Raw genomic sequence first — 14,585 nt, forward strand, 5'->3', positions numbered from 1 at the left:
GAATTTGAGATTTAAATAGATTAAGTTTACATCCAAATCCATGTTTTGATTACCCACTGCAGTAATGTGACAAGCTGGTCATTAGGAGCATGTTTTTTACTCATGGCAACAGTATAGTCCAAAATGTTACGCAGTGTCCCTTTAAACATCAGTTTAAACATAAAAATAGATAAAATACCATGGACCAGGTGTGCTTATGCTCCAGAACACAGGAGAATTATGTGTTAGTAATTTGTTTTTACGGGGGAGGACTGTACCATGTTTCCTGGAAGACAAATAGTTTTATACGTCTCAGCCTGAATCGTTTCATACCCATAGGACTCTCTAGACTGCATTATTAAATAATGTAAACAGGGGAGAAATGCAAACGTCAAACAAACTCATCAAAGCTGAAGAAAACAAACTAATACACCTCCGTTTTTTTTAAAGAGTTGTCAACAGGTGGTTGTTTTTTCTTTTGGTTCAGATTTCAAGCAAAATAAAACACAAGAAAAAACAATGAAGCTATCACAACTGTATCAACTTGTTCTTTAGCATTTTAGAGCCGTTCACAACAATGTTGTGGCAAAACATAACATACCCTTATTACTCCATACCTTACCCTTATTAATGGTGTAAAAATATAGTTATTTGATCTTTTTTTAAGAAATATTTCTTTGTGGTCACCGTGTTATATCATATATTCTATTACAGCAAGAATAGAACACTATATAAATAAATAAATAAAAGCAGAAAGTAAGTTGTATTATATGTTTTCTAGTTTTCACCCTGAAATGTGCCATTTTAACTGAAATGATCCAAATTAATTGTTTTGAGGTTTGATTTCAACATTTTCACCAAGACAGTGAATTTGACTTCAATTTGACTCATCAATCTTATGCAAACTTATTTTACAAGTTTATATAAGTACCTACCTTTTAGGAGGCACACTTCGAAAAGGCTGGGTGGCTGATGCACCTGGAAGGCCAGTCCCGCGCCAGGTTGGAGACTCCTATAGTTGGAGCTGATTCCTTGATTGAGAGACAAATATCCACTTACAAATTGTTGCCAGAGCCACGGTCCCTGGCCTGAAGCTCTTGAAGAATTGTCGTTGATGCTTTGCTCTGTAACGCTGTGTAGCCTGAATGAATGAGGGGAAAGAACGTATCACAGTTACTGCGTGGATTGAAAAAAAAAACAAAAAAACTTCGTACTTGCGCTGTCCATGGTGCTGAAGTTTACTGCACGCGCCAGAACGATGGCACCGCGTCGCCCGTACTGGAGTGGACTATCCGAGTACAATGTAAACAACGGAGAAGCAATTCAGGCTGGTTTGTTTAAGTTTTTCACGCGTATTGCCGGGATGCACTGGAGGTCATTGATGGTTTACCCAGCTTGATGCATACCACCCACGTCACTGCGTCTATCAGCAACTCAGAGCTACATTTCACTCATTTGCAATCACATGGCTCCAGTGAAACACCCTATAGAGAGAGGCACGATGCAGTCAGCGTTGAGTGCGGATGTGTTGGTACAGGGCAGGTAGAGTGAGAAAGGGAAGAGGCGAAGCGAGGGAGTGATTCGAAGTAAGAGGGAGGCAGGAAGGGAGGGAGGATGCTGCCAGCGGAAAATGGCTGCTGCAACCTCAAACCTATCCTGATACACCGAAACGACATAAAGGTGGGGAGAGAGAGGAGCCAGAGCACCAGAGAAAGGCAGTGGAAGATTAGCAAAACGATGGCCCCAAAAGCGAGGATGTGAGCGACTCTTTCCTGAAAGGAGGATATAAAGGGAGAGGAGACCCCGGAGTGGGCTGCTGCAAGCGGCGGGCTACAGCGAGCCATGGAGGGCGAGTAAGTCCTTACATTTTCATTTCAAATATTGTAATCAGACATTTGTCAACCAATCCAGTCACACTGACCGAGCGAACAGCAGCGCCGTGGACATATATCAAATAAACCAAGCATCATGCACGGGGCTGTATTGTCACAACCGGTGCACTTCAATTTAGCTGGCAGCCGAGGATAAAAACACCATTACGTAGTCCTCAGCCAACATTATACAGCCCGTTTCTCACAGATCCGAGCCAGTGTGTGATCATTGTTAACGCAGCGCCGTGTGGACTTTTGCTTTTGGACGACTGGCTCACAATGTCCTAAAAAGACCAGCACTGGATGTCACGTTAAACAAGCCACACATAAGCGCGTCTCTTCTCCAAAGTCATTGCGTGCTTAAGCAAATGGCAAAGAGAGAGGGTTAAAAAAAAAAAAAAAAAGAAGGAAAAAAAAAAAAAAAACAGTCACGAAATCAGCCAATGTGTAAAAATGTAGTGGGAAAAAAGACAAAATATGGCGATGCCAGTTTCGCGTCTAAAAATACTCGGCTTCGTGAAACCGGGTGAAGGATGAATGCGTTGAGATTTTTATCAACGTGTTTCGGGCTTTCATTATGATTTTTAAAGCCAAACTTTATGAATGAAATGTGATTTTTTTTTTTTTTCTCCCTCTCGCGCTCCCTCCTCACCCCTCCTCTCCTTCCCTTCTCTAATGGCCCCCTCCCCCATCTCTCGTTTCCTTCCCAACCTCTCTCCTATACTCTCTTTTTTCACACGCGATTTTATTTAGACCTTATAACGTTTCCAGCGAAATATGTACGGCGCTGGGCGATGTCGAAGCCAGGCTGTCCGTGTCCCATTCATAAAAAAAAAAACCCTAGCGTTATATAGGCCTGAGTTGAGCGCGCGCGCAGGGCGTTATGGTGGAAACCAAAGCTGCGCCTGGAATTGTGATAAACCCTGTTTTAATTGAGCTAAAAACACACAACAACAGGATATATAAACGTCGCTATGTGTTCGTGTTTGTTCTGTCAGTGTAATCCTCGCAGACAGGCTAAGCAGTGGAGGCTTTCTTAATGCCGGGCCTCTGATGGCGAATGGGTGCGTTCATTGATACATACATCTATGTGGGAAGCACTCATTCTTCCTCCCTCTTCCCGTTTGGTCATTCTTACCTCCTCGGGGCTGCTTTTTTCTTTCATCCAGTTCATCTTCCTTTTTTTTTAAACCGAGTTTCCTATTTAATCTTAGTCTGAACTGCTGTGTGTTTACATTTTTCACATAAAATCCATGTAAAATAGCAACTCCCTCAGTCACGGGTTTGTTCCTTTAGATGCTGCAACTATGTATTATATGATATTGTTGCATATGATCATTATATTGTCCAACTCCATGTGTGTGAGCAGGCCCTGATAATTAGCTTGGGTTGTAAATGACATAACAAATGGGTAGGTTAAGGCAAAGTTGAACACTTTAAATCCTAAGTATTCAGAAAATAATAATTCATTGTTCCTGTCATACACCTGTTGACATACACAGACCAAATGGCAAGGCTATTTGTATTTTCCAATCAAGGCTTTTTGTCCTCTTTTTGTTTGTTTGTTATTTAAATGTTTTGTATCTGGTTTAAACATCTATTAACTCCAGCCTACTCTTCATCTTTTCTCTTGACTTCCCCAACAGTGTGCGTGTTCGTGCAGTGGTCATGACACGTGATGACTCCAGTGGCGGTTGGGTGCCCCTTGGAGGTGGCGGCCTCAGTCATGTGGTCATATGTAAAGGGCGGAGTCATGAAGGCAGAGGGCGAAGAGAGTACATCATACGAGGAGAGCGGCTTCGAGATCGAGCAGTGAGTGTGTGCGTGTGTGGTCCACCTGAAGCCTGTAGCATGCTGGTTGGGGTGCAGGGTGTCCTCACAAGTCTGTGGTTTTGTTTTGGGTCTACTCTGTCTATAGCCGGTGTTGGAGTGTGCGGTGCAAAGAGGTTTGGTGTACAACAAGGTCAACCCCATCTTCCATCACTGGAGAGTAGAAGATCGCAAGTTTGGTCTCACTTTCCAGAGTCCTGCTGATGCAATCTCCTTTGAAAAGGGGTTGCAGGCCGTCATAGACAAGCTTGACAGAGGTAATAACACGTGTTTTGCAATAGTGCCTTCTGCAGTCTCTCATTTAGCCCAAAGGATCATTCAGTTCTTAAATCCAGTTTATTCACTTTTCAAAAGGCTCAGACTCACCCTCATCCTCCACACCGGAAGAGGCTGACACTGAAGATGATGGACAAGCTGTAAGTATTTCAGCAGTTTTCTTGGTGATAGGAGCATTTTTATTTGTCACACTATCATTATTATTTCTTTAAAATGCTTGTTCCCGGGTGCAAACCATTCACCTAGAGGACAACAAACTTTAGTGACGGCCGTTCGTCTTCATATGTGCGTGTTCCCAGTAAACTGATTTTCTGAACCTGCATTAGGGCTATGTTTTCTGGGATTTCGTCTGTGAGCTTGTTGAGATCCTGAGAACAGGTTCAAGTTACTGCAACTACATGATATTAGGATCTTTTGAAGTACTGAAGGCTATTTATTCAGATAAGATGTAAACAATCTTATATCTTACGTATCTCAAGAAATCCAGCCTGACCTTCTATCTTCCACCATGAAGACAACCGTCTCAGTCCAACTCAACCCACTAAACAACATTGTATCAGTCATGCTCTCCTCCCATATGGCGCATCACAGACTAGAGTTTCTTTCATCATTTTTGCAAATTGGCTTGTAAACCATTCTCTCACAGCAATATAAAATAAACCGTCTACATTATGATACTTCAGATGATGTTTGTGGAATGACATGACTCCTTTGTTAGTCCCATACAGGAAGTGAGTCATCATCGAACAGTCGGAAAGAGATGCTTCCCAAACCCATCACCATCGTCACAAGTGAATCGTCCGCGACCTGTTTTGTACGAACGGAGGAATTTGGCTTTGGTTCTGGTCACGCTGTCACCACTCAAACTCCTGCTCAGGTAATTATAACAAAAAAGAATTATCAAGGAAGTTTGTGTTGTGCGCGCCCTGCCACTGTACGTACTGTTCTCGGCTCATTCTGTCATTCTCTATCCTCTCCTCAGATCCACACGCGACCCGGACAGCACCAGCTTTCACAAATGTCAGCTGTTTTGAATCCCCCTGCTCCGCCCCCTCCTCCACCGGCTCCTCCAACCCCCCCTGTAGGCCCTCCCGCATCATCACCTTTGTCCCCTCTGTCTCCCACAATTTCACTACTGGAGGAAGGGGACCTACGCAGTGTTGACCCTTGCAAAGACCTGTGGGGTTCCAGGGGCTATGAGGACTACCGTCGAGCCGGTGCTACTAGGACTATGGTTGGGGGGCTGACCGGAGGTGTAGTTGTGGGCAGTGGGGTGAGTCTACAGGACAAGTCGGAGCTGTGCGTGGTGCGATTTGAGAAAGAGCTGGCAGGTGTGGGGACAACAGGCTGCGATGTGACGGTGAGTCTGGATAGTAAAGCAGCCCAGCGTCTGTCGTCATCCTCGCCCACCTGCATGTCCATGTCCAACGCTGTCTCCGGGATGTCCTCGGGCGGCGGCTCGCCCCAGGACACAGGTAAAGGGTCCCCTTCTCCTTGCTGCATCCACACCTCGCTGGCCACACCCAGATCACGGACTCGTAAAAGAGGGGGAGGGGCTAGCAGTAGTGGTGACCCAGGAGTAATTTCCCCAGATGATGACAGCCCGTGTCCCCAGGCCTCATCTTGCTCGTCTCGCTGTGTGTACTGCCGTTCTGTGTTCAGCGCGTCGGAGAATGGGAGGGGGCGCTGCAGAGACGCCCCTGACCCGGCCCTGCACTGCCTGCGCCAGTGGACCTGTGTGTGGTGCGCAGAGAGTCTGCTCTACCACTGCATGTCGGACTCTGAGGGTGAGTTTTGGGAGCCATGTTCATGTGATGACTCACTGGGGGGCCATCCGCACCCTCTGTGCTGTGCGCGCTGGCTGGCCCTCCTTGCCCTGTCAATCTTTGTGCCCTGCATGTGCTGCTACCTGCCTTTGCGCGCCTGCTTGCGCTGTGGAGAGAGGTGTGGCTGCTGTGGAGGAAAGCACAAAGCGGTGCGATGAGGCCAGGCTCAGGGGTGGGAGGGGTTCCCCGGACCAAATGTGGTTTTGGATGTTGAGACTAGAGAGCACCTTTAAGGAAAGCACCACATGGAGTGTTCTCAGCAGATCCAGACCTCTGAATGGTGGCCCTCCAAAGCCCTGTGGCCTTCCACTGCATTCCGGCTCTTTGTCTGTGCAATCCGGGGCCTTCCTCCTGGTCCATGCCAGTTTAAGGTGCATTGTGCTCAAGAGGATCTGTGGGTGTCATCTTGAGCCTTCATAGTGGACCTGCATAGAGTTTGCAGTCTTCAGACACCAGTAAGAGAATGACAAAGATGAAGTGTACACTGTTTCAAATGTCTTTTTGTTTCTTTTTATTTAGAGAGAAAAACACAAAAACTAAAGATGTTTATATATATAATTGTTATAATTTTAATTGGTATATTTTATTAAATGTTACACATAATGACAGAATTCCCCAGTGGCACACACATTCAAAACATGGTGGAGAAGTAACCTGTTTCGTGTTAGCCTGTTTATCCCTCAGATAAGCAGATATCACCCTTTACCTCTGATTTTACCTCAGATTGTACTCATCCCCAGGTAAAGTGAAATGTGGCGAGGCCCCCTCAGTGTTGTCTTTTGATTGAGTTGTAGATAACCACAAAAGAACACTTTTCAGATATGACTGAGAAATATTAAGTAAAGTTGCAATGACAACCTCCAAGACAAAATGTTATTAATCGTGGTCCTTGGTAACCATAAAATGGAGATTTTTGTAATCATAAAAACAGAATATGTGTCAGTCATTAAAGTCACATAGATTATTTCCTTTATCTATGTATTTGTAGAATATTAATACATCACATCTTACCACTATACTTGTTGAATCAGCTAAGGTGCTTACGGTGAGAGGCCTCTGATTGCGTTTATTCTACCAAATCTATATAACTGTCATATAGTCCCAAGGACCAGTGAAGCAGGACCCTGTGGTGACAAATCTGTATATGTGTCTTAGCCTTTAAGGTAGACACGAGCAAAAGTACAATGAACAATGGAAAACTTTATAGTAGGCCTATATTATGTCTAGAAAAAATAAAGTTAAGAGTAAAGAGAGTAAATTACCATGTTGGACAATAAATAGTGATACAAAATTGATCAATCAGTTTGAACATGTATGCTGCAAACACATTAACTCAAAAAGGAGTGATGGACCTAGCTCTTTGTTAGGGAATATGTTTATTGAATGTTGCTTTAATTATCAGTGGTGGAGCTGCTATTTTGCACCACATGCAGATGTTTCTGTAATCTGCAAGATGGTACAGCGAAGTCCAAATTGATACTGGTCTATCTTGCCCAAGTCACTCCACAACAGCGTGTAAGGGAGGAAGGCTTTTATCTGTTTACAGCTTTGTTTATTGAGGTATCGCTGTTGTACGTTTATGTACTTTGCTTTATTAGAATGTATAAAGGTGCATTGTATAGGATTTTTAAGAATTTAAAAGGTTGTTTCCCCCCTTAAAAACTGCTTTCCATTTGCTTTTATTTATTTTCTTTGTATTGTCTTGCTATTTATTTGTGTTGTTGTCTTTATAGAGATATTGTAAAAACTAAAAAATCCTCACTAGACTGTATTAAATCCTGCACAGTGCACCTTTAAGTATAAAACAAGAAAAAAAGTTATTCAAAGTACGATATGCAGGATTTCTAAGAGTGTATTTTTTTTTAAAGCCTCATTGATTTACAAATGGATTTATTCACTTAAATCTATCAAAGCTATGATTGAATAGCCCTGTATATATACGGGTGGAAAGTATTCTAGCCGTTGTTACACAAATTAAATGAAGGAAGAATGTAATGGATCAGGAATCTATTTCATGGCTGTCTTTAGACACCAAGTTGTGTTTCGCTATGCAGTTTTATTTTGGGGGGGAAAAAATACATTCTGAAAATCTTGCATTTTATACATTTGGCAAACACACAGGGTATTTTTGATGGCAAAATGCTAAAATCTCAAAACAAGAAACGCACAGGCTGTTTGTGGAACATCAGTGTAAACACAATCAGTATTGTTATATGAGGCAATTCATTTTTTTTTTTTCAAGTAAGAGCTGTGTGTATGCCTGAGAAGTAGTGGTTATCACAGCATCATGTTTTAGAAATGGCAGAATGAACCTTTCAGAAGCTTCCCCAGATTTACATTTAGTTTTAGCCAAGAAACTTTTCTCCAAAGTGACTTAAAGTGAGGGAACAGGCAGCAGGCGGTCTTGACCTCTGACACGGTTCAAGTCCAGGCCAACCTGCCACCAGTGTAAAGAAAGAAATCTCGTCAAAATGGCGGGGAACACAAACCCAGTTGGTCACAAGACTGCCATTTTCTGATCTTGAATTACCCGTCTCACCCACACACACACACCCACTCCCCACGATTCTGCAGTGCGAGTACTGCATACTGATGCACATGTTCACTCAATGGTGCAGACACACAACTAGTAAAGCCATTGCACACAGTTTTGCTACTTCTGGTTCATACTAATCTGTGTTAGAGGACAGTACTGACAGTCATGCGATCACACCTGCTGGCCCCATTCTTACATCTTAATAAATGTGCCTTTTGATTTGACTGATCAATAATTTATTATTTCTAAGTAACTCTGTATTAAGTACCCTTCAGATTTTGGGTTGTTGATTTTTGCAGATGTGCATATTTTTTAATTGTATGTATTTATGTTTCAAAAGTAATTATTGAAATATTACCTGTTTATTTATTTTTTGAGATATTTATTCTAATTCTTTATTTTTTTGAGACCGGTTTTTATCTTCCGTGCTGTCTTACTTCTGACTTTGTGCCAATGTGCTGCTTTGAGGTGTTACATATCGTGGGTTTGTATCATTATTAAACCCTCACTCTATATTTTAAACAAGTGTCTTCTCCTGCCTTCACTCAAACAATGATGAACATACATAGTGTAAGAAAATATATTTAATATGTTAATCCAACAAGTCAATACTCTGATTAGTAACTAGGCGTCACACAGTTTACTTGGCAGAATACAAGTGCTGTCGCTTGTGTTTCAGTATCTCTGTTGAAGTTAGAGTAAGATCTTTGTCACATACGTCACAGTGGTAAACCCTTGTCAAACTGGACATGGATGAGGTTGTTTTTTCACTCACAGATTCTGAAAGCATAAGCACAAAACAGTTAGTATGCCTTTATTATGTTAAAATCATGGGGAAAGCAATAGAATCCAAAACAAAAACAAAACACTGACCTTCCTCTGACTGCTGCTGTTCGCCTGGTGGCCTGCAGGTGGCCTCATGCTGCATTCGCTCCAGGGGAGTAAGAGGCATGTAGAGGTCACAGTTTGGACAGGTCCAAAAAGAGCGCAGACATTCACTGTACAGATCTCTGGAGTCCTGCAAATCAAGACATGGGGCATTTCATTCTTGATGTTTATTTACTTTACACATTCCGTGTATTTTTGTGATTTCCACTAATCTAAATGGACCTGGAGTTATATATAGCTTAAACACTTGGTTACTAAGTATTTTAATACTTTCGGGTTTTGTTTTGCTTTACTCTGACAGTGACTTACAGACAGACAGTTGTAGTTGAAGAAACTGGTGACACACAGGCCTCCTTTAATGGGATCTGGTTTGGCCTCAACTCCTGGAAACAGGGGGTTTTCCACAGAACATTTGGCCTCCTCCTCAGACTGTGGGCCTATATACAGGTTCTGAGTTTGTAGAGCTGTTAGTCGACGCATGCTGTAGCTGACCTATGGAAGCCAAGGAGTCTCTTAGAAATGGAAAATGTCACAACTACATTTCTTACATCATAAAAATAGATTAAACATTTCCACCTCAGTATAAAGCAGAAACCGAACCAGGCCATCACTTAATTTTTCTAAAGCTTTTCGGATCTTCTTTGTAGATGAATCTGCAGTTGGCCCCTGTCCCAGCTGGTGCTGAAGGAGGCGCTCCCACTCCCCTCTGAGGGACAGAGCTGTGGACAGAACCCTCAGGGCTTCCTCTGGTATTTTGAACTCCAGCTCCAGCCAGCCGTCCACCACAAGACGGCTGCAGTCCGCATTACTGTCCACCACATTGGCCACAAGCAGCAATGCCTTGTGGGACAATGCACAAAGAAATGTCATGCTGTATTTATTCACATTTATGTGGCTGTTGTGTTTTGTAGGTGGAGTACCTGTAATGCTGGAACTCGAACACAGTTTGTCAGATAGGGTTTATTAGTCTCCAGCAGAGTGACAAAAGCGAGTAGCTGATGCTTACTGCTGCCCTTTTTTCCAGCTAGCGTGAAAAACACAAGCAGAAGAAATGGATAAGTGAACTTCAAAAGATAGTCTTGTTGCTCATTACATGATGTCTGTATTACCCTCTCTGCCATCATCTTCAGGAACATGCAACACCTCTGGATCACTGGCAAAAACACTGGTAGGGTGGATCACTACTCCCTGCTTATTCTTTGTGTGAAACACCTGAATAATTATAATAATTATAAAGAAATAGGCTACATTTTGGTAACACAATATGAAAACATATCAGAATCATAGATCTATTTAGAAATGAATATAATGAATTCAAATTAATCAATTAATTAAGAGCCAACCTGGTCAGAGTCCTTCCGCGCTGTGTTGTGCTCATCTGGTAAAGCCAGTTGAGGATACAGGCCTCGGCAGACCAATAGTTTAAGTAGAGCCTGTTGTCTGGACGACAGGTCCTGACAGGCACTCGCTGCCTCCTGCAGCTCAGAAACATTGTGACGCAACTTGAACTTCACTTCCTAATGGTGCAGAGGAAACAGAAACAGCTGTTACACTATTTCAGAAGATTAGAAGATTCAAATCTCAAAGAGGTTTGATGCATACTGTAATGTAAATGTAAAAAAAAACATTTGACCTGTATGTCCATGTCTTGGCCTGCTCTCTCTTTGTCCTTCTTTCTTCTCCCTCTTTCCTCAGTCTCGGATCCTGAAGAATCCTCTTGTCCCTCCTCTAGCCTCAGGACTTTACGTTTACTGCTCTCTTGATGCTCGTGGTCTCTCTTCAACTGATGCAGCTTCCTCCTCTCTGACAGCCGCTGCATGCGCTGCCCGCGGTCGCCACAAGAGGGAGCAATGTCTTTGTCCTCAGATTCCAGTAGACCTTGACTTTTCAACAAATCCTGTAAAAGAAACAATTATAATTATATTTAAAATGAACAAGAAAAATAATAAACAGTCACTTGCCTTGAACTGCCTGCGTAGGTTGACCATCTCGTAAAGCCGCTGTTCCTCTAGACCTCTTCTACGACACCACTTTCGAGAGCCCCCTCCTCGCTCTCCCTTCACCTGTAAAAGAAAAAATGTGTGTTATGTTTTAGGCTTAAAAAAAACAAACAAACAATGATATTACTGCCATTGGCTATTGTAGTTTACCTGCACCCAAGTACTGAAGGTGTTAAGCAAGGTAAAAGGATCTCCGTGGTTGCTGTGCAGGGGCTGGCAAGCGGTTGCACAGTCTGGGTTTTGCTGCGAACTGCGCAGAAACGGTGACTGGACACTGAGAGCTGCTGCGATGGTCAGCACGGGCTCAATGAGGTTAAAAACAGAGCCCAACACCAACATCTTACCTGAAAACACCCACGCACATACTTTAGAAGAAGTAGTTTTCTTATGACATAATAATAACCTTTAAATAACCTTCATATTTTAAACAGGAAACTATTTTTAACAAAGGCAGAAAGTCTCACCTATAACCACATCGACTGGAAGTTGTGCCAGTAGTGTCCCAATAGTGGTTAGTTCACCTCGGCTATCAAGAGCACCCTGGTCTCTGAGGTAGGTTACTGCAGTCTGAATGCTAGCCGCAGGAGGAGGATCAATAAAGACAAAGCTGAGTGGATCACCAAGACCCATACTTTTCATCTGTGGTGAAAAATAATATACAAGTTACTTTGATTTAGGTTATTGTCAGTGTACTTCTACTTACCTGAAGAACTAATGAGTCTAAAGCCACCCTGTGGATTTCTGGTACAGGATATGGAGCGAAGGCATCATAATCTGATTCAGCATACAGGCGATAACATACACCGGGGCCCGTACGGCCAGCTCGGCCTTTTCTTTGTTCAGAGCTGGCTCTACTGATCCAAAATTCCTGCAAACGTTGCATTTTGGCTTTAGGATCATAACTCATTTCTTTTACTTTTCCTGTAAAAACAAGAACATATTTTTAAACTCTTTGTGTTGAAAACAAAAAATTGGCCTATCCACTCAGATAAAAAAAAAATTAAGTTGTTACCCGAGTCTACAACAAATCGAACTCCATCTATTGTAACTGAGGTCTCTGCTATGTTTGTAGAAATTATGCACTTTCTGACCCCGGGAGGAGAAATGTCAAACACCTATAAAACGACAAAGTTTACACTCCCATCACTTCAATAGGTGAAGGCAGAAGACTGTGTATAAACGCCTCAATAGGAATTACCTTATCCTGCTGGACCAGAGACAGAGTGCTGTGCAACGGTAAAATGATCCATCGGCGCGTGTGTGTGGCATAAATCTGACAAGCCTCTTGGATTGTTGAAATCTCAGTTACCCCACTGAGAAAGATGAGGAGGTCTCCGCGTTCTTCTGGTGGGTATTGGTGGTCAATACCCTGTAGGATGCGTAGATAGGGTCGGGGGTCAAGTTTCTCAGAACGGGACGCCTGCTCTTCTGGTGGAATGGGTCTGTATGTCACCTATAAAAAGGAAAAAAATGGATCATGATATATTTTCATACCTAGTTTACATTTTAAACTTTTACTTGAACATAGCATCCTGTGACTTGAGTGGCCAAGTCAATCATATCCATTCAGCAGTATAAATAATCTAATAGCACCCCAGACACACTTCAAGAGCAAAGGCTTCGAAGTCTAAAAAGTACTTTCTACACTCGACTAAATTATGCCATATTTTATTAATGAATTGAATACTTCACCTGTATGGGGAATAATCGTCCTGGCACCTGCAGCACAGGAGCACTGTTGAAATAGTTAGAGAAAAGTTTAATATTGATCGTCGCTGACATGAGGATGAGACGTAGGTCAGGACGATTTTCCAAAAGAGAGCGCAGAACTCCAAGCAGAAAATCACAGTGAAGATGTCTCTCATGGACCTCGTCTACGATCAGGACCTGGTACTGGGACAGCTCTCTGTCCTGTTGAATCTGGCGTAGCAGCAGCCCCTCAGTAAGGAAAATCAGCTTGGTGGCTTTGGTCCGAGTTGTCTCAAAGCGTATCTGGAAGCCTACCTGCAAGCAAGAGCAGATAATGAGTCAGTTTGCAACAGAAGGGACAAGTTAATAAGCACATACCTTTGAGCCATACTGGTTCAGACTCTCAAAGCTGACCCTCTTAGCTAGAGATATGCAGGCTATTCTTCGAGGCTGAGTGCAGGCTACCTGGGTGAAGCCTGCCGAGAGGAGATACTGAGGGACCTGGGTCGACTTTCCACAGCCTGTGTCTCCCGCGACCACAACCACAGGGTGCCGCCTCACCAGCTCTATTATTCGGTCCCTATACTGAAAAATGGGCAAGTTCTTCTGTTCTCGTCGCAGTTTGGAGAGTTTACTAAAGCTCTGTTTCTGCGTGAAGTCCAGAAAATGTAGATATGAAAGACGACAGTCAGCAATTTCTTGGCGACCTGACCCCGAAGACCGACTGCCTTTATGTGACTTCCCTAGACGCTCCTCGATGTCTTTGGTGCACACAGACACATTGATTCTGTACCGAGCATCGTAGTCTTTAGGAAGCCCCAAGTCCATGACACCGGACTGTTTACTTTTCTTATTGGTCATTTCTTCTTCTGTTGGGTCATATCCTGACATCTCTCTCTTAAATTTGAACCTCTGGAAACGCTCAAAGAAAGCCCAAAACTCCTTATGTTCGGGAGTGCCTGTCTGAATGTAGTCATTTTTTCTGAAGAAGATCTCATCCAACTCTGCTCGACACCTCGGATCGTCCCAGTCCCAACTGCGACTGTCTCTCCCGCGGCCTGAAGCCATAGCTCTGCGGTGTAATGTCGTAATAACCAGCACTCAAAGTTTTGCACAGAATAACGCCGGGGTATCTGGTAAATCAGGCGTAGATCACTCTCATAGGTGTATCACTCTCGTTATTGAGCGGAACAAAAACATGACCGGACCACTTCCGGTCCGTCCGAAATAATGTCCGGCCAGAATCTGGAGGGATGTTAGAAAACGTACTTGACCCCACTCCACACAAAAATGAGCCGGTTAAAAATGAATAAATACTTCGGATTTGAAATATACTAATACGTATAGTTCATGGTATAGTTCAAGTACAGACACAGATCTATGACTACATGCTACAAAAAAGGAAGAAAACATAGCCATTGTATATCCAAATATTTTATTTAAAAATATTTACTATAAAACATATTCACACAGAGATAAAAAACAAAACAAAAAAACACTTGTCAACACATGTCAATGGAATTGATAGAATTGGCAACAACTTAAAAATATTAACTTAAATGTAAAATGAGCTTGTACCTAAATTCATCGTAGCCTACCTGGTGAAATTAAAAGTGAATTCTTCTCATAATAATGAAACTATCATTTACAAAATTTATTATATTTGAAGTCCTCACAGTTTATGGTCTAT

General features: G+C 42.7%; 2 protein-coding genes across 2 annotated transcripts; one reads left to right on the forward strand and one right to left on the reverse strand.

Annotated features, from left to right (window-relative positions):
- The first annotated feature begins 1,516 nt into the window (after positions 1–1,516).
- Positions 1,517–8,791, forward strand: spred3 (sprouty related EVH1 domain containing 3). Its single transcript, XM_079553762.1, has 6 exons — positions 1,517–1,832; positions 3,497–3,662; positions 3,769–3,937; positions 4,035–4,096; positions 4,675–4,833; positions 4,939–8,791. The coding sequence occupies exons 1-6, from the start codon at positions 1,822–1,824 to the stop codon at positions 5,938–5,940; spliced, it is 1,569 nt and encodes a 522-aa protein (XP_079409888.1). The 5' UTR covers positions 1,517–1,821; the 3' UTR covers positions 5,941–8,791.
- A 128-nt stretch (positions 8,792–8,919) lies between these two features.
- Positions 8,920–14,083, reverse strand: dhx34 (DEAH (Asp-Glu-Ala-His) box polypeptide 34). Its single transcript, XM_079553431.1, has 16 exons — positions 13,274–14,083; positions 12,899–13,210; positions 12,405–12,659; positions 12,219–12,321; positions 11,910–12,127; positions 11,671–11,845; positions 11,357–11,550; positions 11,168–11,269; positions 10,840–11,103; positions 10,550–10,723; positions 10,300–10,418; positions 10,127–10,211; positions 9,783–10,046; positions 9,516–9,698; positions 9,192–9,336; positions 8,920–9,098 (listed from the first exon to the last, which is right to left on the reverse strand). Exons 1-16 carry the CDS (start codon positions 13,961–13,963, stop codon positions 8,959–8,961), a joined length of 3,423 nt encoding a protein of 1,140 aa, XP_079409557.1. The 5' UTR covers positions 13,964–14,083; the 3' UTR covers positions 8,920–8,958.
- Between the last annotated feature and the right edge of the window lie 502 nt (positions 14,084–14,585).

The sequence above is a fragment of the Gobius niger genome (genome assembly GCF_951799975.1).
Source record: "Gobius niger genome assembly, chromosome: 1".
Classification (NCBI taxonomy): Eukaryota; Metazoa; Chordata; class Actinopteri; order Gobiiformes; family Gobiidae; genus Gobius; species Gobius niger.